At 39.1% G+C, this 27,257-nt stretch overlaps 1 protein-coding gene across 3 annotated transcripts in view; it reads right to left on the bottom strand.

Moving 5' to 3' along the window:
* Positions 1–27,257, bottom strand: part of VPS13B (vacuolar protein sorting 13 homolog B) — a 1,004,773-nt gene that overhangs the window by 41,034 nt on the left and 936,482 nt on the right. For all 3 annotated transcript variants that reach the window (XM_027849971.1, XM_027849973.1, XM_027849972.1), the window contains exons 45-54: positions 26,077–26,340; positions 25,402–25,485; positions 25,049–25,224; positions 24,155–24,325; positions 23,580–23,781; positions 21,113–21,301; positions 18,857–19,006; positions 15,080–15,363; positions 9,781–9,908; positions 9,385–9,584 (exon numbers count right to left, since the gene is read on the bottom strand). In XM_027849971.1, the coding sequence (XP_027705772.1) occupies positions 9,385–9,584; positions 9,781–9,908; positions 15,080–15,363; positions 18,857–19,006; positions 21,113–21,301; positions 23,580–23,781; positions 24,155–24,325; positions 25,049–25,224; positions 25,402–25,485; positions 26,077–26,340 (1,848 nt within the window). The remainder of the gene's footprint in view (positions 1–9,384; positions 9,585–9,780; positions 9,909–15,079; positions 15,364–18,856; positions 19,007–21,112; positions 21,302–23,579; positions 23,782–24,154; positions 24,326–25,048; positions 25,225–25,401; positions 25,486–26,076; positions 26,341–27,257) is intronic.

Genomic DNA, 27,257 nt, shown 5'->3' with positions numbered 1-27,257 from the left:
AACAATACCACTTACTTCACAGGTTGGCTGTGAGAATCACATGAGATAACACATGTAAAATGCTTTGCAAACTTTAAAGCACTCTTCAAATATTAGCTATTGTATTATTGCACAGTTTACTGTCTGAGATATGTGGCACTCTCTCACAGGAACGTACAGTTAAATGTCACCTCTTTCTGGCTCCCTGCGATATATATGATGTCCCTTCTCTAAAGCACTGTCTTATTTAGAAGTTATTTTTATGCTTGCCTTATCTCTACTACTAAATTATAAGCTCCCTGAAGGCAGTGGCTATGACAAGATGACATCTGAATTTCCTTAAATTCTTAATTGATAATCCCATGGTCTTATTCAAGTCTCTATCACCCAAGGGCTCTGCTTTAGTTCCAAAGAGATCATATAGCCCAGTGGAAAGAGTACTGGACTTGAAGTCAAGAAGACTTGGGTTCAGGTCTCAAACATTTCCTAGCTGTGTGGCCCTGGGCAGGTCATATGATCTCTTAGAGCCTGTTTTTCCATCTGGAAAATGGGAATAATAATAGTACGTACCTTGTAGGGTTGTCGCAAGGTTCAAGTGAAATAACGTATGTATTTTACAACCTTTAAAGACTTAATAAATGAAATGTCTTTTTTAATCACTACCTTGCATAAAACAGGTATTCAATAATAATAATTATTATAATAATAAACTTTCTAAGCTGCATTGTTTAACCTTAACAGTTCCTCTTCCATTGCTGGAAGTTGTTGGTCCTCTGCAGTGGCTGGACTTCTGGATATGTAACTGTACTCAGGTCTATTGGGATTCTTGCCCCAGGAACGATAAATTACCTACTTTGAGGCCTTCCTCCTGACTCGACTTCTACCTGGCATGTAGAGACGGGGTCATATTCACACTGGAATGGGAGCTGAACCTCTTCTACACAAAGGGAACAGTTGAGAATTGGGAAGCCCACAAAGTATAACAGGTGTAAAGTAGAAATTCAGGTAACAAGAAATTAATTCTTGGAATAATTAACACAGACGCAGATGATGAGAAGAAAGGGTTCTTAAACTATGCCAAAGGCAGGAAGTCAGAAAATTGACAGGATGACTTGAGGAATTACAGAATCAGAGAGTTAGAAGGGACTTCAAAGGTAATCTAGGCCAACAATCTAAAATTGGTGTCACCTTCTCTGTGATGCTTTCATTCCCTGATCCCCAAAGCTAAAGGCGTTGTCTACCTCCTCACATTTTCCTACAGTACCATGTCAGGATCTCGCCTGTTCTTCTATAACATACCAGCTTGTGGACATGTCATATTCTCCCAGTAGAACAACAGCTCCTTGAATTGTTGTTCGAGGTATTTTCATTTCTCAGTTTTGCATTCCCAGTACCTAGCATAGTGCCTTAAACACATTGGGCATTTGATATATGTTTTTTGAATTTAACAAAATTCAAAGTACAGTTAATACCCACTCCCCACCTCCCACACCCCCACCCTGGGATTAGTAGAAGATAGCAGATAGTGATTTTTTTTCCCCCTCTGCTATTTACTGACAAATCTTTTTAGGATCATAATCTTGGAACAGAAAAAGACTTTAGGGTTCATTTGATTTAACCTATATTCAGTAGGAATCCCCTCTAAATAAGTGGTATAGACAATCCCCCCTCCCCTCGACACATGGTCTCCTAGCTCCTATTTGCAACTTCCACTGACAGGAAAATCATTACTTAACAAGCAAGTTCATTTCATTTTTATAAATTTTGCTTGTTGGACAGTGCTTCCTTATATTGGGCCAGGAATGAATGTAGTCCTGCCTTTAGGTTTAAAAAAATAAATAAACTGAAATAAATACAGGGTGGGGAAGATTTGGCTTGAATACTATTTATGTGAAAAAGACCTCAAAATTTTAGTTGATCACAAGTTTACTATAAGCCAATGGTCTGATGAAACTGCTAACTACCTAATGTAGCCTTGGACAACATTAATAGAAGTACGGTGCTCACAGAGAAAGGTAATCATCTGAGTCAGACAACACTTGAAGTTCTATGTTCAGTTCTGGCCACTGACTTCTAAAAGGACATTATCAAACTGGATGACTGAGTTGAGTGAGCAACGTGGTAAGGGGTCTTGAAACAATATCAAGTGAGCAATGGTTGAAGGATGGGTGATGTTTAGTCTGGAAAAGAGAAGAGGTGATAGCAATCTTCCGCTATATGAAGGGCTTTCCTTTGGAAAAGAGATTAAATTTATTCCAACTAGCCTCAGATGGCAGAATGAGGACCAACACTTGAAAGTAACAGGGAGACAGATTTTGGCTCATTCTAAAGATGGTTCTAATCATGAGAATTGCTTGACAATGGAAGGAGTTGCCTCATGAGGTGGCAAATTGCTAGTTACTATGTTTGTTTAAAGAATCAACCAATCAATCAACAAGCATTTTTAAATTATCTATTGTGTGCCAGGTATGTTGCTAGGTGCTGGTGATACAAATGCAAAAATGAAAAAAAATCCCTGCCTGTCAGGTACTGTCCAACTCATCCCATACTGAATATAATTCAATGGAACATAATTCAAATTTGAACAAGATAATGGAGGCAGGAGATGGAATGTTGTAGGAGGGGAACAGCAAAGAAGCCTGCTTGGCTGGGATGTAGAGGGCGTGAATGGGAGTGATATGAAATAAGCCTGGAAAGTTAGGCTAGATGCAGACTGTAGAGAGCTTTAAAAACTAAACAGAAGTCTTTAGAGATGGGGGTGATGTGATCAGCTATATGCTCAAGGAATATCAATTTGGCAGGTGTGTAAAAGATGGATTGGAAAAGAAAGAGACTAGAGGTTGGAAGACTAATTAGGAGGCTACTACAATAAACTGTCCAGGTATGAGTTGATGAGGAAATGGACAATAGGAGTTGGAGCCAATAGTAATGGAAAGGAGGGGATGGACTTAAGAAGAGGTCCCGTAGAAGTAGGATCAACAGTATTTGGCCCTTGCTTAGATAAGAAGAGTGAAGGACAAGGAGCTCCTTTAGGGTTGCAATACTTTTATGGCGTGGGGATATCCTTAGATCGGTTAGGTCTGTTTGTCAAATCTCTCTGGGAAAAGGGTTAGATGTATTCTATATACCAAGTGATCAATCAAAACGTACACACGCACACACACACACACACACACACACACACACACACACACACACATGCCCACACATATATTTAATCTTGTGACAGGCACGGTGTTAGTATTATAAGGACAAAGAATGAAACAATTTCTACTTGCAATGAACTCACATTCTAATGGGGGAGATAAGTACATATAAAAATACATATAACACAAATACATGTATTTATATGCATGATTAGTTAAATAGGCTTTTGTGGGCTGGCCTGGGTCATTAACTAGCATTTGTAACATGTTTCTGTTGAAAAAATATTATCTTGCATTCCAAACAACCAACTTACAAACAAACTTTTGGGACAAAACTCATTTTTAAGTTTGGGACTACAAGTACATCCTTTTTCTGAATCATTCTTGTCCCTAATGACTTCACAGCTATTTAAATTTGGCCATTTAAAAATCCCTATTGTTTCAGATAATAATAGACACACACATATGTAATATATATGTATACAGGCATACATATATCTGTGTATGTTGATAGAATATAAGCTCTTTAAAGGTAGAGACTTTCATTTTTGTCTCTGTGTTCCCAGAGGCTACCACAGTATCTGTCACATAGGAAGTGATTAATAAATATTTGTAGATTGAGTGGGCATACCACCATGGCAAACAGAGATGTGGGGAGCTGTGCCCAAATGAATCAGTGCTGCTATCTGTACCGTATATCCTTTCCAGGCAATTGTTAAGTAGACTTTTTTTTTTGTTAAAATATTATATATCCTATAGAGGGTCTAATTTCATTCTAATTCTGATGTACAATCACCGAATCAGCAGCAATCAGGCCTGGCCCACAAGAAGAGTAGGTCATGGAAGTTAAGATCAATGAACTGGGAGGCCAGGGTGCTTGAGAGAATACCACTGTGTAAACTAAGTCCCCTTGTATAAAAGCAGGGGTTTGGATGTAGAGGAAGACTCTTAGTGTTTGAGATAAAAGGAAGAATGACATGAAGGGGCAGAAGATAAATGCAACAAATACCTTGCTATATCTGGAGAGAATGAACTTTAAATTTTAAATGAACTTTAAAGAAGAAAAAGTTGCTTAGTGAAGACAACAGAGAGAAGGTCTGGAAGTGCACATGGGGAGTAAGGAGTATGCTAGATGAGAGTGTAGGGGGCATGAAAGAAGGAATGTCCAGGGCTAGAAAGAATGGTCATTGATGGAGGGTCAGCCAAGTTTCCATGACTACAAGAAGATTGAAAGAACAAGAAAAGAAGACAATAAAAGTTGTTGGACTCTGTCTTGACCATGATTTTACAACATAAACATTTCAAATTTAGTCATAGCATATAAGAGTTGGAAGGTATCTCAGAGATCTAAACCAGTTCCTCATCTCCACCCCCAATTTTACATATAAAGAAACTGAGTCAAAGAAAGCTGAAGTATGTGGCAGAGCCAGGATGGTAACAGAACTGCAGGCAATCACATACTAGGACCAGCTGAGATACTCGGGGAGGTTTCTTCTAGAAATGTTTAGTCTTAGGGGTACATGAAGTTTATCTTATAGATAAAGCCTTGAAAGGCTGTCATATAGAAGATAAATTAGACCCCAGAGTGTGAACTAGGTGCAGTAGGTGGAAGTTAGCAGCCATGGAGGAGGGAAGAAAGTGCTATCTTAATGTAAGAGGGAAAACTTTCCAACAACTAGAACTATCCTGCAGTGGAATGGGTTGCTTTGGGAGCTGGTAGACTCTCTATCATGGAGGTCTTCAGATGGAGACTGGATGGCCACTTGTGGAACATACTGTGGAGGGAATTCTTGCTCAAGTAAGAGCTAGATTCAGAGATACCTCTCAATTTTGAGATTCTATGACTAGAACCCAGGACTCCTGATTCCATGCCAGTGTATTTTCCATAATACTCTATTTTCTTCTTCAAGTGTGCATTCCTGAAAGATGGCAGCACTCAAATTGTTATGTCATTAAGGAGGATATCCACAACATAGCCTTTCAAACCTAAAGCACAACTAAGAAGTAATACAACTGGGGTAGCAGTGACATCTGTTCCACAGAGGCTAAGAAAAAGGTCTTTTCTTTAAAAAGACAACGAAGAAACCATTCTTGAGTTAATTGGTCCAGAGGACTAAGGCTACTGATGTGGCTTCCTGGTTGCCAAAGGCATAAAGGCTCTATTGCATGGGTAGTCAGTGTCCCACAGGCTTGATGACTGTCCCGCTGTTGTGTGCATCCACACGCTCTTCTGACTGGGCACAACAAATGAAGAGATGTGCGGGGCTATGTTCAGCTGAATCAATGCTACATCTTTGCTGGATATTCTTCGCAGGCAATTGATAGGTGAACTTTTTTTGTTAAGTGGTCTATGATTGACAAGTGTTGAACCACAGGATTTGGCTGATTTGGGTCTGGACCAGAAGAACAATAATACTTCCATTTAAAGGAAACTTTAAGGTTCTAATGGTTTTCATCATTGTTAGAAACTTCATTGCCACAGGTAGAAAGAATTTAAGATGCAAAGGGATAGATTCCAAGATATACATTTCATTCTGTCTCTTGTACTAAGAGAATCTTCCCTATCTCCCCTCCAGAGAAGGACCAAAATACTCTGAGTCTCAGGGGTCCTTAAAAGTCAGTGACACAGTTTGTGAGATTCTTTGAAATGTTCTTTCTAAATGCCTAGGGAATTCTTTTAGCATCAGGATCAGGTCTACCAAGCCCTATTTTGGGGATTTCTTTTCCCTCTGGATTTCCTCAAGCCTTTGTAGTCAGGGATGCTTTAAAGCTGAGAGAAGGTACTCATTCCTGCACCCGTACTGACAGTGGTCTTTGGACCCCAACAAAGTCTCATGTTCCCATTAATCTTTTAGGAGCTGTGTGCCATATGCCCAGCAGATCATTGTTTCCTTCATATTCTGAAAGAAGAATTGTTTCAGATTCTCTCAGACAACCCTTCTGTGATACACGAGGGCATATAAATCACTGGAGAGAGAAGGGAGCTGCTCCTCTGATGAAAGGGAGCAGCCCTTGTGGAGAAGGGAGTCTGTCTTCGAGGGGCTTTCCCTTGGCCCTTGATCTAGGGAGACGTGTGAAATCCGAAGCCAGCCTAGACAAAGCAGAATCAAAATGCCATAAAATCTCAGGCTGTACAAGGATAGAGACCATCTCTTCCACTTTTGTCCCTCAAAGCAATGGTCTTTAGTTCTCAAGACAGAAAGGGGGAATATCACCTTCATTGAATTTAGATATGAGAAGTAGAAATTGGAGCATATGCCACTCCAACAATCACACCAAATTTTCCATTGAATTTAATTAAATAAGATTCAGAAGGAATATAAAGTCTTATACTTGGGTTCAAAAAAATCAACTTCACAAAATGGCTATGTCTAGACAGCAGTTTTCCTGAAAAAGTTATAGGTATTCTCACATGAAAATTCACATGAGTCCATAGTGTGATATGACAGTCAGAAAAGCAAATGCAATCTTAGTTGTCTTAACAGAAGTGCAGTGCCCAGGCTGTACTCTATCCTGGCCTGGCCACACTAGGAATGCTGGGTTTGGTTCTGGCGGCCACATTTTAGGAAGGGCTCTAGAACAAAAGACTTTCAGGGCGATATGATGGCTCTCTTTAAGTATCTGAAGGGCTCTCATGTGGAAGAAGGCTCAGGATGGCTCTTTTTGGAGAAGCATAAAATAATGGCATGAAAGCTGGAGATGGAGCCAGAACACTTCGGTTTGAACCATGCCTCTGATGCCTGTTACCTGTGTGACTGTGGGCAAGTCATTTATCTTCTTGGTTCCTCCTCTATATAATGAGGTACTTGGACTAGATGCTCTGATTCCACAGGACCCTTCTAGCTCTAACCCCAGGATTCTATTTACTGGGAGCAATAGGTAAAAACAGCAGAGAGGCCAGTTTGAGTCTGATGTCAGGAAAAGCTTCCTAATGATGTTGGTGGAAAGGGCGGCCCTGAGAACCCCTAACCAGGGGTTCTCCTTTACTAGAAATCTTTGAGGGGCAGCTAGGCGGCGCTGAAGTCAGAAGGACTTGAGTTCAAATCCTGCCTCAGACCAAACGCTTGACACTTACCAACAATGTGACCCTGGGCAAGTCACTTAACCCCAATTGCCTTAAAAATAAAAAAAAAAATAATAGAAATCTTCAAGGGATGACTGGAGGCACTCTTGCTAGGGATGATGTAGATAGGATTCCTCTAAGTATGGGCTGGATAAGCTCAGTGGTAGTTAATGTGGGGCATGGGAAGAAAATACTGGGACTTCTACTTCTATTTATTTTTATCTAAAGAAAGAAAGAGGGGGCAGCTAGGTGGTGCAGTGGATAGAGCACCGGCCCTGAAGTCAGGAGGACCTGAGTTCAAATATGGCCTCAGACCAAACACTTGCCACTTTCTAGCTGTGTAACCCTGGGCAAATCACTTAACCCCAATTGCCTAAAATAAAAAAAAAGAATGAAAGAAATGAGTTTTATTAATATTTAACATATGGGTTACGTATTAATACATGCCATCATTCGGCCTTCACTCAGTCCACATACCATCACGTGTCATGTGCTATCTAGGAGATTATCCTAAGGGAGAAGCAGGAATCATGACGGGGCTGACAGCACTGTTTGTACTCATTTGTTCATATCGAGCATCACGTGATCTAGTTTATGTATGCCCAGGTTAGGAGATGCATGGAATGTATAATCTAGTTTTGACTAAAATTACCCTCAAAAAAATGGATAAGTGGCTCAAAAGGATTCCTGCAGAGAAACCGTGGGTTGAATATTGGTAACATGAGCACAGACAAGAAAATGGCAGAGCTTATGTTGCTCTTAACCCTAATTCTGGTTCTCCATCTGCCACATTAGGAGGTAACAACAATGATGATCTAATTGGATCTAACTAGAACTCAGCCAAAAGAAATGATCAAGAAGACCATCTGAAATACGGATTTACATCTACTATCATTAACAATGAATCTCAGCCTAAGTGTATTTTGTACCTTGAAATATTGGCTAAAGAATGATGCTATCATAATTAGCAAGACATTTAAAAACTAGACTTTTGTGGCTTAAAGTGATGTAAGCCAACTACAAAAATTCTCATATCCATATATTTTAAAAGTTGGAAACAATTTCCAAAACTACTAAGAATCTTCTAAGAGTTTCAGTGAGTTTTAGACTCATTTATTAAAAAAAAAAAGTCAGTGAAATAGTTTGTAACTGGTTTACCTCAAGAAAGTTGGAAATTTGCTAGCTGAATTTCAATCAAAGCCTCTGCAAAACTAGTAGCTAATATTTTAAAATGAATAATGTGATGTAGGAAGTGCAGCCAAAGATACATTTTTTCCATTTGGACCTAGTTATCCTTGTGAAGTATCTTTTTTAGCTATGACAGTCATGAAAACCAAGTACTGAAATAAATTAAAGTTAAAACTAGACCTTTCAATTGTTCTACTGCAAAGTGTTAAAGGTTTAAAAAATAATAAAATATATTCAATCATATTACTTCTCACTGAAAATATTACTATTAATAATTTAGTGAGAACAAAAATATTTCATACTATTAATAAATAAAATGAAAATTATTTAAAAGCATTATTTTATTTCATCTTTATCTTATCCTTTTAAATTTATTTTTGTGCATTTTATAGTGTATAGAATATTTTAATATAGTGATACACATATGTAATTTATAAGTGAATAAATAACTTTTGGGGGTGGGTACAGTGGTACACATATATAATTGAGAAGTGAATGAATATAACTATTTTTAACTAACAGGTACGTGATCAAAAAAATTTGTAGACTCTTGCATGAAACAGTCTGTCTCTAATGGATATATCTTCCAATGGAAATTTTGGGACTCTGGTTCTAGCCGTAATATTGTATGACTCTAGAACAAACAGGCATCTCCACATAACTTTTATCTCTGAGGCCCCTGACATTAAGGTACCTTCTATGTGCAAGTACTTTGTAATGTGATCCCTTCAGTATGTCTTGCAATGAACTTCCATAGATGGGGCCCACAAAGGACTTGCCTTTACCAAATTCCTATCTCTAGGCAATAGTACAGCAAAGTTTAAAAGCACATTTTTTTTTTTTTTTTTGATATGGGAATTATAGTCTCATGAATTACAGACAGACACACATGTACAATTCTCATATAAGGAAGAGGAGATTCCTGTCACACAAACATTGAAAAACATAAAAATGAAGACAATTACAGGCAATCCTTTGGCACAGCAGTATTAGCTTTGATGCACTAACCTGTGTTCCCTGGTTGTTAATGTCAATGAAATCACTCCATTCAGTTGTTATGTCATCCAATGGCACAACTTTCAGCAGAAGGCTAGGAAGTAACTCTTTGGTCCTACAGTCAGGGTAGCTAAAGATTTGATGATACAGCTCATGATGAATTGAACATTCAGCTGGAATTTTTCTACAATAGACTTGAAACTTGGGAGTATCTGAAATGTTAAAAACCATTTCCATCATATTTTTTAAACTGATTGCCTGAGTAGCCCACATTAGACTTCAAGTGTCATGTAGCCTGGGACCCTTCTGATAACCCTTCACAGAACCCCCTGATAAACCAATTATCGACTGGGTCAAAAGATACAGTTACCATGTAACTTAATGTCTATAGGAACTATAAAGAAATACCTTTCATATTTTCCCTCATAAGCATTGTGACTGGACATTGGTTATGGAGAATGATTCGAGGACTAGGATCTTCTGTGAGGGTTAAGTAAGTGACTCCAAGATACTGCTGATGGGTCAATGCTATAGCCCTGAAAGAAAAAAAGAATAGCTCATTTTGAATATCTGGGGTTTTTGGTATTATGCCAAGGTACGGTATAACAAGGAGTAAACAAGAGTCAGGTATACTTGGATGCAAGCTCAGCCTCAGACACGTGCTGGCTTGTGGGCAAATCATTTAAGCTCTCAGCAGCCCAGACATCTCTCTAAAAGACTGTTAAGCAGAAGGACAAAGTTTGATTCCGCATATGTGGGGGGAGTTTTTTCCAGGACTGTTCCCTACCTTAGAGATACTGATACCCCATCCTACCATACACCCCACCACCACCGCCAAAAGAAAAAAAAAGGTGCATCTACAGATTCATTTATTTATTTGACAGTCATTTTTCTAGAAAGTAAGAGTAATAGTATTGAGAGATGATTTTTTTAATCCCAGAAAAGGGAGAAGCGCTATATTTTTTTCTCATATCTTCTTTACCCCTCCCCATTGGTTGTGACCAGACACCACATAGCACTACATTTTGTGACCCGAATGCATTTGTAATGAAACATTGTATATTAAAGCTGTTGGTATCTTATTTCCCCAGCAGTCCGTGGTTTCTATGAAGGCAGAAACTATATCTTATCTAAACCTGCACAGTATAGGTGCAGAATGAATATCTGTCATTGTTGTGGTAGAGTAATAATGGGATTTTAGGGTCAAGACTTTTCTTCAGAGAACAACACACTGGCTACGACAATAATAACAATGACAAGGATGACAAAAGATGCCTTGTATTTAATTTAACTTCAATAAACTTTCATCAGTTTCCACTACGTGCCATTAAGTGTTGAGGCTATGAAGACAAAAATGAGGCAGATTCAGCACTCTAGAAACTCCCAGTGGTGGGGAGCAACATGAATGCAGATACAAATAATGCAGGTTGGGAGCCAAGGAAAAATCAGAAGGCACTTGAGGAGTGAAATGAGGAGGGACCAGGGAACCAGGAACCCTTAGCTGGGCCTGGAAGGAAAAGAAAGATCCAGGAACAGACAGTATGGAGAAAGTACTCTGGAGGCATGATGGAAGCTCATGCATATTCGTACAATCAGGCATGGTCTGTTAAGGTCTGGGCTTGAGAAAGCAAGTAGTTGATTCTGGCTGTAAAATCCTACCTTCTGCAAGAGGCTTTTCCAGGTTCCTCCTGGGGCTAGTGTCTTCTCTCTGAGACTACCTTCCATTTACAATGTATATATGTTATATGTACATGGGTTTGCACATTAATCTCTCCCATTAGAATGGGAGCTCCCAGAGGGCAGGGTCTGTTTTTACTTTTCTTTGCACAGTACCTGGCACAGAGCAAGAGCTTGGGAATGAAGAGGGCTTGCATCAGGCACATTTGTAGAGTGCTTTACAATTTACAAAGTACTTATCACCTCTCAGTCATGTTTGTAGTTTGGGGAAAGAATCCTGAATTTGAAGTCAGAAAATCTAGGTTCAAATTCTGGCTCTATTACTTATATGACCTGTGGATTGGGCAAATTATCTCACCTCTGTAGGTCTCAGTTTCCTCATCGATAAAATGAGGGGTTTGTACTTGCTGATTTGAAAGATTTCTTCTTTTTCTAAATCTTAAGATCGCCATATATGATTTTATGATTTCCACATTAATCCTTTTGACAACCCTGCTAAGTAGGCAAGGCAAGTATTATTATGCCCTCTTACATGTAAAGAAACAAGCTCACAGATGTAAAGAGATTTGCCTAAAATTACAGTTAGTTAATGGCAGATCTGATACTAATATCTAGGGCTTCCTACTCCAGTATTTTTTCCATTACTGCAAGTTGCCTTTCTGAGAGCTTATTTACATCTTTTTTGGACTGGCAACCCTTCCAACCCAACTGGGAGAAAGTCTGGATGCTTTCTCCCAGCCTTATTCTCAAACACTCTAATTGGTCATTTCCTCTTAGCACTTCCATTTTAAGGAATGGCCTCAGGGCCAGCCATTCTTCCGCTTTAATTCCTTTTCAACTCCCTTCTAATTCTCCAGATTGCTTTCTCCACTATCTTCCTTTTGTTTTTCCCCATTGCTGTTCTATCCTTTCAACAGTATCCAGTTCTCAGTGATACCATTTGGGGTTTTCTTGGCAAAGATTCTGGAGTGGTTTGCCATTTCCTTCTCCAGCTCATTTGACAGATGAGGAACTGAGGTAAACTGGGTTAAGTGTCTTGCCCAGGGTCACACAGCTAGCACTCTAGCCGCTATACCACCTAGCAGCATTAGAATATAAGTTCCTTAAGGGGAAATGACTACCTTTTTGCTGCTATTTGTATTCCCAGCATTTAGCACAGCGTCTGGAACTTAGTAGGTACTTAATAAATGCTTATTCTGCTCTACTCCCATCTTCCTCCACAGCAATTTTCACATCAATCAACAAGAATAAAGTTACTTTTGCTATTTGTAGTTAAATAACTACTGAGTGATTAGGCCACCCACTAATGTACAGGGAAAAGTTAACAAATTTATATTTATAAATTCTGAAAGTGAGTATTTTAAGTGTCTCCTAATGCCAGCCCCACTCCCCCCATTAAAAAAACAAACACACATGATCTGAATTACTTGAATTGGATGTTTATAATTTTCAAACAGACCATGTAATTGCAAAATCTTCACTTTAATCTATACTGTGTAAATTAAGTTGAAAGTTCACTGGAAAATCCTATCTCTTTAGTCCAAGGGAGTTAATGAACAAATGTAAACCCTTTCTATTCTTCCTAAGGATTGTATTTGATCAGGATGGTGAAGGGCCTTAAAATCTTGCTAAGGATTGGCTGAAGGAACTGGGGATGCTCAGCCTAGATGAGAGAAGACTCAGGTTGGCCATGATGGTTACTTTCATGTATTTGAAGGGCTTAATGTAGAAGGGCTACTTTTAGTCTCCCTTGCCCCAGAGGGTGGAACAAGAAGTACTGAATGGAAATTATCAAAATGTTGAGATTTAGGGGTACTGGGACCCCAAAACAGCGATACTTGGGTCCTGCCTGAATGAATTTCACCCATGCCTTCTTTCAGCCAAACATAAGGCTTATTAAAGAGTCACTACATTGTCCAGACTCTTAAGGAATCTGAAAATTTGTGATGCTCCTATTGACAAGCAGGCTAGAGCGAATCTCAACCATTGCCTAGATTTTATGAATCTGAGCACCGTAATGGAGACAAGATATAGAATTTATACATAGAAAGACTGTGGGAGGGATCTAAAAGTGGACAAATAGTGTGGGGTGACTGGAGGAGGGGTCTAGGGATGATCTTGACAGGAGTGACTAGGAGGTACAATGGGGATCAAGATAGGATCAAGGGTGGGAAATGGCAGGAGGTGATACCGAGGTAACAGACAATGAAGGTTGGGTTGGGTCAGTGGTAACAGAATTGGGAGACTGGGTTTAGCCACAAAGAGAGGCCAGTTGAGAGGATTACTGGGATGATGCCTCAGGCAAATGTCAAAGACTTTGACCATATGGGAGAAAACTCCAGGAGAATTGGGGGAGGGGGGTTTCCCAGGATCCATACCCCATCAAAGAGGTAGTTTGATTTAAGGCATAATTTAGGATTGATCCCTAATAGTTACTGGTAACCAAAAAGGGGATGGTGTGCTTTAGAATGAAATGACCCAAATGAAAGCTTGATGCCCACTTGATAGAACCATTTTATGGGGATTCTTGTTCAGGTGTTGCTTGGGCTGAATATTCTCTGAGGTCTCTTCCAACTTTGTGATTCTGTGATAGAATGCCAAGGTAAACTGCCAATTTAGCATTTGGGGAAACACATTACTGATACTACCAAATGGTGTTGAATCAATCTGGATTGTAGTAGGAGGGCTAATTCACTTTCAGAGTACAGTGCTTGGATCAACCCCAGTGTTATTTCCCTGGCCTAATTTCAAGTGGGCTGGAGAAGCCAAGTTCAGAGAAATCCCCCTCCTTTGGCCAAGGAAGCTGGGGCTGGGACCAGGACAGGACTCTTACAATCCAAGAAAAAGCTCACTATGCATCTTACTTGGGAAGCTGCATTGTGGGACTGTGCTGACTGGTTGTAAACCCTATTTTAATTTTAAAATCACTTTTTATTTCAAATTATTTGATCATTTTTAATATCATGTTTTAGAATGTTCAAGTTCACATCATTTTCAAAGATGCTTCATCAAAGAATCCATTAGTATCTCTAACAGGAATTGGGGAGTGGCCACTTCTCCACAATGCTGAAGATCAGAAATGCTTGTGAGAAGGTGCAGGGGAAGGCGGGATGTGAACAGTTTCGCTGAATCTGGCGGGAGGGAGGAATAAGGAGCTGGGGAACATGATTTTGGCTAACATGGGCAAAACAGTCTGGACTATTGTCTTTTTAAAAAACTACCACAGAACATCTGTATACATCAAAAAGTTGAGAAGGCTAAAATCCCAAATAAAGTCAAGCTTATAAATTCAGAATTATAAGAATAAGGTGCTTCTCTCATAAGGTCGCAATATGCTTTCTTTTGTAGTTGTTACATATACTGTACATAAGTTATTCCCGACAGCTGCAGAAAGGATTCAGTGCATTTAAAAACAACCACAAAATAGAAAAGTCCAGTAAGAACCAGCCGTCCCATGTCCTCAGTTTGATCCTATGACTATTTACATAAATGGTCATCAGTAATTACAGGAACTTGCAGGCAGTGAAAACCACAGAGTAGTATCTTCTGCACATGGCAGTTAGCATGTTATTGGGTCTCTTTTAATGGCTTCTGAAGAAAATCTTCAGTTTGAAGAAAAATGTGAATTCAAGGAAATGTTTCCCAATTGTCCTTTCTTATCCTTTGACCCGAGCGCTTAGTGCCTTGTGGAAACTAAGCAGTTCTACTTCTTTGTGTGCTGACATTAAATGGCAGGAGGACTAGCATTGTTGCTGTAGCCAGCTCAGCCTGACAATAACAAACTTGCTCAATTTGTATGTGATCATAACATTTGACCAGTTACAAAAGTGTCTAAGACTTCAAACAATAGTCACACACACACACACACACACACACAACACTAAAAAAAAAAAACACCCTAAACTGAAACTTAACACATGGTGAGCACGTGTAACTCTTAGCTTCTCTATTTTTCTGGCTTGTATCTTGATGAACTGCTACACTGACAAACAAAGAAAAGAATGAGGTCATTCACAGGGATTTAAAATACCTGGTAGAGAATCCATTTTCACTGCAGTTCCCAATGGGTACTGCCACGCTCTGTCTGGGGAACTCTGGTCTAACCACAGCTGGCAGGCTCCAGTACTGTGCACCATCAGCACCCACAGCAGGACAAAAACTCAGCAAAATCTGTTTCTGCAGAAGGGACATCTCCAATGTGGATGGACCAATGTCAGGCATCAAGTCCCAGCAAGGAAGGGAACTGGATTCCATAGAAGGCTGATGTCTCCCTGGGCTAATGCTCAAAGTTGCACTGTCTGGAACATGCAAACACTGCAATGAGAGAAGATGGTGCAAAGGAGGGTTACTCAGTAACCAAAGGTTCCCAAACTTATTTGACTTTCTGCTTCCTTTAAAAAAATTACTCAGGGCACCCATGGAAATCTACTTTCTTTAACCCTTTAACGGTTTTTTAAAAAAATTTGCATCATTTCAAAAAAATACCACCCCCCTGGATCGTGCCAGCACCCTGCAGGGTTCCCACTTTGGCAATCCATGCTAGAAGAACACAGTTTTGTTTAAAAAAAAATTTGTTTTTTAAAAATATAACTACTTAGGAGAGCATGGAAAGAGCACTAGACTTGAAGTCAAAAAGATCTGAGTTTGGGTTCAGGTTCTGCCCCTTGCTAGGTTTTTTTTAACTTCTCAGTTTTCTGATTTATAAAATGGAAATAAAAGTATTTGTACTACTTACCTCAGGATTATGGTGAGAAAACTACTTTGTACATAAAGCATGGTATGTTTGAAAAAGGTATGGATTTAGAGCCAAGAGAGGAAGGGCTAGATCCAAATCGTACCTCAGGTGCTTACTAGCAATGTGACCATGAATGAACAACTTAATTTCTCAAAGTTTCAGTTTCCTCATTTGTAAAATCTTAAATATTAAAGTACTATGTTAATAATGGTTCATATCATCATTATCCACGTCAACTATAATGACAATAATGTTAAAATATGGTGGATATATGGCAGCAAAGCCTTCTAGAGGATATAGTAGGATCCCTTTGCCCTCTTCTGGTGGGGGGCAATAGGCATGTCAACATGATCTGTACTGAGTAGGGGGGGAATGTAAGGTGCACATATGAGATGAAGTTAGTCATCTTCACGTGCAAGGCACACATGGTCTCATACCCAGTTTGCTTTTGTTTAAGAACTGTAAAAGACATCAATGGCCTTATTGTCCAACCCAGTTGTGAATGGAATCCCTACTGAAACATACTGGACAAGTGATCCGTTGACTCCTGCTTCAAGTTCAAAGAGGGGGAATTCATGACCTCTCACGGTGGCTCATTCTGCTCTGGGACAGCTCTGATTGGAAGGAACTTTTTCTAACATATATGAAGGGTCATGGTGGGGTTACCTTGCCTAGAATCATTACCCCTATCCAGGTGCTGGAATGACTGGCATTCCACCATCATACAATCATTTTGAGATGCTGGGATGTCCTTTTTCAAAGGACAAGTATACACCAATTATGTCCTTCTATGAATAAATTTAGTAGATTACTTGGGGATATCTACACCAGAGGGGATAACCTCCCAGCCCTTGGGTGAATTACAAAATTCCCGGCCAGGAACTAAATCATAATATAACTGGGAAATGTTTAATGAAATAAATAAAAAATATAATTGTTGTTGTTGAGTTGTTTCAGCTGTGTCCAATTCTCTGTGACCCCATTCGGGGTTTTCTTGGCAAAGATGTGGGAATGGTTTGCCATTTCCTTCTCCAGTTCATTTTACAAATGAGGGACTGAGGCAAACAGGGTTAAATGACTTGCCCAGGGTCACACATCTAGTAAGTCTATAAGGCCATATCTGAGCTTAGGTTCTCTTGACTCCAGGGCTGGTGCTCTATCCACTGCATCACCTCCCCAAAATATAATACAAAAAATATAATGTTAATTTGTGGTTTTCTAATCCAATGTGTGGCTGGCAGGGATCTATTTCTATTTGAGTTTGACACTCCTAGTCTACATGAGGGAAAAACGCAAAAGTGCCTGAGGCACAGTAACGCACTTAATAAATGCTTATTGACTGACTTAAGACAGACTTTCTCTGCTTCACAATTTTGCCTTGAGGACAAAGGCCTTGGGTAGAAGGAGGAACTTTTATCTTAATCTTTAGGTGGAAATTCTCAGGGTCCACAGCAAGTTGACAGAGTAGGGAGAGGAATCACGGAAGAATCAAAGAGTGGGAAGACTTGGATTTCATCTCTGGTTCTGTCATTTACTGGATGTGTATTAATTTCTTGGTCTATAAAATGGGTTTAATAATATTCACCTGACCCACTTCACAGTACTATTATGAGACATAGATACATCATCTAAAATAAGTGGAAGTATTTTGTGTTAAACAGGGATACTTTATTAGGGATTCCTATGCAGCAATTCTTCACAGGATCACAGAGGAGAGGGAGAACTCTTCCCAACTCTAGGAAAGAACCCAAGGTAGAAGTGAAGCAAAGTTTCTCTGTTGTAGGGAAATATCCAACCCTCCAATCCTGCCAATCCAATCGCTCGAGGAAACTCTGGGGAATTATGAACTCGGTAAAAAATGACAAGATCCCATGAGTTCTTTTCACCACTCCTCTGAACTCCACAAAGGAGACACTATTACTTTCTTATGTCCTTAGAAGCACAACGAGTTAGGACACTTCTTTCAGGACATCTCAGCATCTTTCTGTAGCATTTCCAAGGAGCAAGATTAAATCATATTATTATGAAAAATGCTCATGAACTTCATGTCAATACTTATAATTAAAATGAATGTTTAGAATTTTCCCCCTTTATGGTTGTTTTAATGCCAACTTCAAGGGTCAAAGATAATGAAAGATAATAAGTGATAAGCTGGACTATAAATTCTCTGAGGGTCTTATTTATCTTTTTATCTGCCAAACATCACACATTGCCCGCATCAGGCACTGAATAAATGTTTACTGAATAAATGAATCTTCTGAATGGGCTTGCAATTTAATACTCAAATTCTGCAAGCTGGGACCTGAACATTTAACTTCCCCAAAGTCTGAAAAAAAAAAGGGATTTTCACAAAAGAAATGTGTTCTACAATGGTTTCAATAACATATAGCTTAGTTTGTAACTTGCTTGTAAGTCTCATTCAAATCCTACCTTAATATCACCAAATTTAATCGCTCCTATTAATCGTAAAAGCGGTTGCCTCACAATCCCTCTGAGCATTCCTGGACTCTGCCTCTGTATGTTTATTTCCTGCACATACTATTCTGTCACCAGGATTCTAATATAAATGAGTTGATGCATTTTCACGGCTAACCTTTTCAACTGCACACAATTTCAATGTTTCCAGACCCATGGCTTTTGTTCAGGTACTGTAGCTCTGTCCAAACTGCTACCTCAAACTGGCCTGTGAAGCACATGTACTTCTCCATGAGAACCTTGAGCAGATTCTCAGAACTGCTTCCACAGCTATTATGGATTACAGCAAGCATATTAAAGGACTGGTCTGCAGCCTCTGAACAGATGTACATCAGACAGAGCTAAGCCTGCATTGTGTCAGAATCTGCTGCTTTGGAAGGATTCTGATGGGAACTAATTACCTTAGAAGCATTGGCCATGACTTCTGTCAGTGTTTGTAATTAAAGAAAAAGCAATGGATTTATCTTTACCAATTTTTAATTTGAGGGGATTTTCCTTCTAGTTTTTTTTTTTAGAGGCTAATGGAGTCCTATGTCTAAATGTTAATTTTTCCCAATGGTAGAAGTTAACCTTAAAACCATTCCTGGAATCCCTTACCTCCTCCTCTCCGTAACAGGGACTTGGAACAGTTAACTGTGGCTTACAAAATATTTGGTATGGAGTATCATTGGTGATTATGGTCTCATCTTCAATCTGTAGAATTTGTATACCTTGCCGAACCATCGAAGAAATGCAGAACTGGCATAGCTTTGAGAGAAATGAAAGAAAAAGAGTGGCTTGTAGACCATGATATAGTAAGTAAAGAAATCCTTTTCCTGAGCACAGCTTCTGATTGGTCACAATGGGTCATGATTACTGCACACACTCACCATTCCAGTCAGCCTTTGAGCTCAAGTGGGTTTCCAGACCTTGGTCCCATCCAGTGACTTACATAGATTTGTCTTTAGGGTTATCATGGAAGCTACCTCGCTAAGAGCTCATTTCTTAAAGAGAGACGGATGTGAGTAAATTTTCTAAACCCAGGAACTTTTATTTTTCAGCTGGCTGTCAATCTAGGGTGATTCCACACAGATCATCAAGAATCTAATCATTCCTAAGATGAGAAAATTTCCATCACATGTGTCTTCTGTTACCTGCTGTTTCTGTCCAAGTCCAAAGAAACTGACCCAGACAACTTGAGAGTCTTAAGTCAAGCTGTAGGAAAAAGCCCCAAAAAACCTTTTTCCTCATGCCTTCTCTTGAAAGCTAATGAATCCTGCTGCCTTTAAGAGAATTTCTTGGTGGAATTTCTAAGGTTCATTTCCTGTCCCCTCCTGAGATTAGCTGCATCAAAGTAATATTAAATGTCAGCCTTTGAAAGCATCTCAATGATGTCTGTCCTTTCCATTCCACTTAGTTTCAAGAATGTGTCTACCCATTTATCAGTTGGCAGGGATTGTTACCAGTGAGGAGTGTAAGCATTACTATGAGGCTAAAGTGGGAAACATCTTCAAAAACTGATTGTCTTAAATATTTTCCACTAATTCTGTGTACTTTCTTCTTTTTAACATACTTTTTAAAAGGGTGGAGCTTCTGGAGGTGGGATGCATATGAAAGGAAATTCCTGTTTTCTCTTTCGGCTTTCAGAGGGCTTCACCAAGTGGCTTCAGCCCACCTTAGCAGGCTCGTTGCATGTCTTTCCTCTTCAAGCACTCCTCTTCCCAGCCAAACTGTCTATATATATTTTCCAGACATCTCATTTCCCCACCTGGGATGCATTCCTTCTTCACCTCTACCTTACAGAGGTGAAGAGGCTACCTTTCAGAAGCCTTAGCTTCCTTAAAACCTCACCTCAAACAGCTGAAGCATAGAGTAAGTGAAGGGATATGATATTTAGTCAGTCTGAAAAGACTGGAACCAGCTTGTAAAGGGTGTCAAATGCCAAATGCAGCAGTTTATATTTTATACTAAGGACAACGGAATACCAGTGAAGCTTCTTCCACTAGGTAGTGACATGTTTTGATGTATGTTTGAAGAATATCAATTTGGCAGCTGGGAGGAGGGTGAACTGGAGATGACAGAGACTAGATGCAGAGACATGATGAGGGTTCGGACTAGAGAGGTTGTGGGGTATGTAAGTAGAGAGAAAGGAGGATGACAACAAGAATTGGCAACTGATTGGGTACAGCACTTTTGGGTGCAACTCATTGCTGGTAATTTGCTGCCAATTTAGAGTAACCAGATTTTTTCCATTTGATTGGGGTACCTTTGTTAAAAAGTTGCACATCAGATTTATTGTCAGGCCAAAATTCCCTATTAAATATTGTTTCTAGGGAAAATCAGATTAAACTCACATTACTTTTCTTAGAAACAGAGTCTACAGTCAGTTCAAAGATTGCCTATGGTTCCTTATTAATGCTTGCAAGGAGAACAATTCTATTTCCTGCCCTAAAGAGAAGAGGCCAAATACAGTGTGTGGAGATTTTGGAGTATGTCCTCCCCCTCTCTTTTTTTTTTCTCATACTCTAAATCAAGTGACTGCTGAGTGTTTTGAAACAGAATAGCTCCTGGACAAATTATGTGATCTAGCTTTTATTATTTATTGGTCAGGGAAAAAACTATAAACCAGAGCACAATGAACTCAAGAATCTAGTGTTTTCTTGTTTTAAATTAATGCCTTAAGACAAATTAGAGAAGAGTAAACTAATGTTAAATTATATTCAGAGATGAGTATATATTGATATGTGTATATATATATGTGCATACATAGATGTATAAACATGTATGTATGCATGTATATGTATGCGTGTGTGTGTGTGTGTGGGGGTGTGTAGTCACACATTTTTCCTGAAGTCACACAGAATGTGATCCTACCTTCTGATGTCCCGGGAAAGCACCAAGTCTTATTTCAACACCTACAAACCCTTCTTCATCCAATACCACAACTTCTCCATTGCCGCCATCTTTCCATTTGGGAGATGTCATGTTGTGGACCAATTTAATTGCCACTGATTTATGCACAGTGTTTGTATTTGCCCAATATATTCCAATTTGAAAAGCTTCCTGGAAAATTAATGATTCAATTAGAAAGAATTTTTTATTCTACTTTAACTGACAACAATGCATAGGAATTGCTTAGGTTACATAATGTTTGTCTATTAATGCAGCAGTCCCTGCCTGTTTTTGTCCCCTCCCTATTCCCCATTTTGCCAGTTCTTTGTCTTTCTCTATCACTAAATCACTTTGAATTTATCTTATATTCATTTCTCATAAACCCCTTGAAGGCAAGAACTGTTTCATCACTTAGTGATGGGAAGAAAGGAAGTGCTTAATAAATGCTTGGATAGCTGATTAACTGAGTTACACTTTTCTGGAAATCCAGACTTTTATATTTCTGTGATTAAAGCTGTTTATGAGTTACAGTGGTATTCAGTGATGAAAAAAACAATCCTGTTAACTCCAAAAGGTTTAAAAACTTGGAGTCTAATCTCATTTTATCCAGGAACATTCTTGATTTACATATGCTACATAGGCCCACTTTTAGGAGGTATCATCATTTGAAAGCTCATAGAAAGATAAGCATTCAATTACCTGAAAATGTTTCTGTATTGCAGGCTCTGAAGTTCTTCCTGACCCATGAACCACAAGATTTGAGCATACTTTTCACTCTATTGTCCTGCACAGCTAGAAACATTGTCATGTCTTTGAATCCCTAATAGGGCACTAACATAATACCTCCTATGTGACTCTAAGCAAGTCACTCAACTTCTCCTGGCTTCAGTTTCCTCATCTATAAAATGAGGGGTGGGAATAATAATAGCTAATATTTATATAATGCTTTAAAGTTTGAAAAACACTTTATATAATTATACCACTAGATCCTCACAACAACCCTGTGAGGTAGGTACTAGTATTAAATCCATTTTACAGGTGAGGAAACTAAGGTTGAGAGAGGCTAATGACTTGTCCAGGCTCATCCAGTATCTGAAGCAAGACTCAAAATTAGGTTTTTCTGACTCCAAATACTGAAACCTATCCACTATGTCACCTAGATGCCACATTATATGATTTCTAAGGCCCTAGAAGCTGTAAATTTATAAGCCTATGTAACAAAGAATTCTATGTAGTCATCATTAGCAAAACATAAAATCATATAGCAGGTATAAGACTATGCAGTAGACTTAGCAAAGAAGATTTTGACAAACTTTTATCTAGAACCCCTAACTCTATTCTTCTATAAAAGCCATCAAGAAGTCTGCTAGCACGGGCAGTTGATGGTGCAGTGGATAGAGAACTGGCCCTGGAGTCAGGAGGACCTGAGTTCAAATCTGGCCTCAGACACGTGATCTTCTCTAGCTGTGTGACCCTGGGCAAGTCACTTAACCCCAGCTGCCTGGCCAAAAATGAATAAATAAAAAAAAAACAAACAAACAAAAAGAAGTCTGCTAGAGCTGGGTGTGGTGGCACGTGCCTCTAATTCCAGCTAGCAGCAAGGCAGAGGGTAGGGCTCTTGAGCTTGGTACCTGCAAGCCACAGTGGGCTGTGTTGATTGAGTGTCTGTATTATGTTTAATATCAATATGGTCAGCCTTAGGGAATGTGGAGAGGGTCACCTGGATGCTTAAGAAAGGGTAAACTGGCCCAGTTAAGAAGCTGTGCAGGTCAAAGTTCCCATGCCAATCAGTAGTCAGATTAGACCATGAGAAACCCACATACTTCCAGCCTGAGCAAAGATTGTCTTTTTTTCCCCCCTTTTTAGGCAATTGGGGTTAATGACTCACCAGGGTCACACAGCTAGTAAGTGTCAAGTGTTTGGTGTGAGGCCGGATTTGAACTCAGGTCTTTCTGACTTCAGGGCCTGTGCTCTATCCACTGTGCCACCTAGCTACTCCTGAAAGATTGTCTTAAGGAAAAAAAAAGTCCACTAGGAGTATATGTGTTGGAGATGGGGGCAGGGAAGAGGGAAATAGGAGAGACAGTGGTAGTTAACATCTGTTAGGTTTTTTTGATAGCACATGACAAACACTCTAGGTAGACCTGTTGCTTATGCGTGCCAGCTATTGTACACACTGTGGAAATGACAAGTAGATTTTGAAATAAGCACAAGTTATCATAGTTTAAATCAGCCCAAGTGCCAAATATAGGTATCAAGAAAGTTTATTGATATCAGCATTGTCATCTTTGAGTATCAAAATAGATTTCATATTCTATAGTTATATATCAGAAGACTGAATGTTACTTCTTACAAATAATCTCTATGGGCAAGAATGTGGGCAACATATCACAATAAATGCTGGCTGGTGAGAGAAAACAATTTGTTTTAGCTTGAAGAGAGTAGGTACCTGAAAATTAGGAGGGATGATAATTTTGCCAGCTGGAACCTGCAGAATGATCTTCTCTCCTTCAAAAAGCCACAGGTCCCACTTAGACTGATTGATAAGCAAGGCCCAGGGCAGGAGTTCTATCAGCAACGTGTTAACATATGACTTCCAGACAGATAGCTTCACCCGCATAGGGCTGTCCCACTGACTCAGCTGTTCATTACTGCTCCACATGCCACATCCAAGAGATAGAATGGAATAAGTTCAGTATTACTAAAATAGGCTTAATGATTTTAGACACAGAACATTTTTGTTTAATAACTTCACACCAAATACTCCTACTGCAAACTTGCTGACCAAAGGAAATGGTAACTGTTGCATATCATGAGCTTTGTCTTTTGCAGAGAATCTAGGCTTTCAGTTAAGTATCCAAAAACTTACTCATAAGAAGATGAAATCTCAAAATTTGAGGAATGAATGAAAAAGACTTTTATTTACCTTTACTATAACAACAAACTTTGTAAATAAATAAAATGTCAACTGTCTCCTCAGTGGTGATGTACTATTTGCGATGAGAGACGGCTGGAGAACATTACCTGTCAGCATCCTTTTTATTATAGGGCCACACAGGCTGGGGAGAATTCTCTGGGCCATAGAACTCTGCGAGAATCTGATTCACTGGGCCTTCAGGGTGAGTCTTCGTAGCTATTTGTTTGATGAGTGCTGTGGAGATAGGGACAGCACAGTCTGAAGGATCCTCCTCTTCCCTGTGAAATGAAAAAAGAAAATAAGAATAACTATATGATTCCTCTAAAATTCGATAGTTTATCAAGATATTACAATTATAAATTTACTTAGGAACAAAAATAGTAATGATGACAACTTAATAGAAAGCACTGGGGTTACAAAGTAACTGCACAGTTAATTCTCAAACCCCAAAGGTAGGAAGTACAAGGATTATTGTCTATAGATAAGGAAATTGAGGATTAAGGAGGGGAAACGTGTTGCTCAGGCTCACAGCTAGGAAGTGGCAAAGTGGGACTTGAACTCAGATCTTCTGACACCAAGCTCAGTGCTCTTTCCCATCTGCTCTGCTAATTCTCGTTTGGCTTGGCAACGAGTCAACTCCCTATCATTCTGGGACTGATTCTGCTGGTTGTGTATTATCTGATTGCTTGGGCTATTTCCCTCCTCCTCTGCCCCATTCTCTATTCATCCACTAGAGAATTCTGGTTTAGTCGTGAATTTCACTTGATCCAAACTACCTGTCTGCTCTGTTTCTATGAGAAAATGATTTGTTTGGCTAGATTTTCATCTGAAAGATGGAAGAGTAACCAGGGGGAGACAGACCAGAGAACTTTCAAGATAGCATTCCCATGAAAAACAAGATATTTCAACAGTGAGTTTTACATAATTCTTTTCCTATTTGGATAGAGAAGGTCAATTTTCTACTGAGTTCATTTAGGAAGACACAGACACATTTCCATTACCTTGCTTGAAATGTTAGGTGATGCACGAGATCGGGTTCTATGTTTTGCAGTGATTTCTCTTGCCCCTGTCCTGGAATGATCTGTGTTTCACTCAATCCCAGACTCCTTTTCTCCAAATGTATGATAATGGGGTCTGGAAGATGACTCCTCATGATAAAAAGTGGGCTGAACACAATCTATAAAAATGAAAGGACAGAACAACTTTCATATTTGCTTTGTTGCAGTATTCCAGCTGCTTGATGCTGAAACAAACTTGCAATAAATCTCGGCTCTGGGTCACTCTGCCCTTAATTTATTTCGGAACGTGAAAGGTCAGAGCTATATACAGTTTTGAGGATAGCCAAAGCACTCACCATTCGTTGCTCCACTTGAGAACTGGGTTCTAAAGTCAGAACTGTACACCAAACATAGATAATAGAACTGTTTGAAGATGGCACCTGTATACACAAAGACAGAGAGGTCCCAGTAAGGACAATTTTTCTAACCATGAAGCTAAAGGTTTTACTAGTTAAAAAGGAAGCCATGGAGATAAAATGTAAGCTAGATGGAATTTAAAAGCCCACAACACAAACAAACAGAAAAAAAAACCAGTTTAAAGTCACAGAAAAACCAAACATTTCTTTGTATCAGATATAAAAGTAAATTCATCGACCCAGGCAGAAACCGGCAGGTTTCCCCATCTCATGGGATGCAGACCATTCATTTTCAAAGGGATGAAGACAGCGAGGTCTAGGAGGATAGAGTGACATAACAGTGAGTGAGTGAAGGGAGACTGAAACAGAGGGGCTGTGTGTGCCAGGGAAAGAAACATGGCAATGCTAGCCTGGAGAATACCTCAAGTGAGGCTGGTGATTGGCACTCTGCATTCACCTCTACTACTTTAGTGACAGAAGATACAAAGAAATATGAATGACTTACTTTCCCTTATAATTTTCTCAATAAAACAAATATGCCGAAGAGCAAGGGAATCTACAAGAAGGTCTCATTCTAATAAAATTCCCTATCCCCAAATGCCTTTGTTCTCCTACCTGGATAACAAGGCTGTACTCAGCGGGTTTGTCTTCTAAGCACACATCTCGTGACCAGGCTTCATCCCCTTCAGCCTTCACACACAGTTCTGTGAGTTCATGATTTTCTAGAACATAGGATGGTAATTTGTGTTTGCCTCTGAGGATGTCCAAATGCTCCCTGACCACAGCCTGTCCGTCAGGCCCCATCACGTGCTGTGCCACTTTGAGTTCAATGTTCTGGTCTAAGTAGCTGCTGATGATCTGTCTCCCGCAGATGATAATCTATAAAGCACAAAACCAGGTACCATCATTTATAAAAGATTGTATACAGGCGCTGGTTATTTACATAGACAAGGTTCTCTAATGAAAAACCTTATCAATTCAGATTTCATTAGTGAGAAAGTTGTGAGAATTTGGACAGGATTAACATTTTCATCTTACATAGACTCATTCACTGAGCTGACTATAGTCTAACCCTCTGTACCTTTGCTCTGTATTAAGCAGAATTACTAAATAAATTAGTAGGATAAATATGATAACAAAGGTCATATTTAACCAATAAAAAACAAACTGCTTCCAAGCATTTCAGAAGTAGCCATTTATAAATACATACTCATTATAATTTTACAAATGACAAAGAAGTCCAAAGAAATTTTTAATTTGCTTATTAGAGGTCACTACATATTTTAGAAAGAAATAAAAACCATTTTTTCCCTTAAAAGGTAATCTATACCTTGATCTATCTGCTAATTCAGACTTTTTCTTAATTCTTTTCCCCAATTAATCTGAATTACTGAGGCTTAGCATAATTGTTTATATAATATAAATATTCCTAAAAAAAAACCCAAAACTGCAAATCGCGTGGCATTTTAAACCTATTCACTATCAGTACTTTGAAAAGAGCCCTAGATCTAGAATCAGAAACTGGAGTTCAAATTCTGGCTCTGCTACTTATTTCCTGTATGACCTTGGGCAAGGCATTTGTCTCTGACTCAATTTCTTCATCCATAAAATGAGGACGTTGGAATAGATGACCTCTAAGATTCTTGCTAGCTCTAACTCTAAAATATGATATAACATTATAAAGAAAACTTGTATTAAGCAAATGATCTTCAACAATGTGAATATTCACCTTCTAATTTTGTTTGGGAAGGTTGTATTTCCACATACACACATATATCATGTATTGTGTGTATGTA

The sequence above is a fragment of the Vombatus ursinus genome, unplaced genomic scaffold (genome assembly GCF_900497805.2).
Source record: "Vombatus ursinus unplaced genomic scaffold, bare-nosed wombat genome assembly UNPS02008961.1, whole genome shotgun sequence".
Classification (NCBI taxonomy): Eukaryota; Metazoa; Chordata; class Mammalia; order Diprotodontia; family Vombatidae; genus Vombatus; species Vombatus ursinus.
Note: the sequence above shows the minus strand (reverse complement) of the source record. Positions and strands in the feature narration are given on the sequence as shown.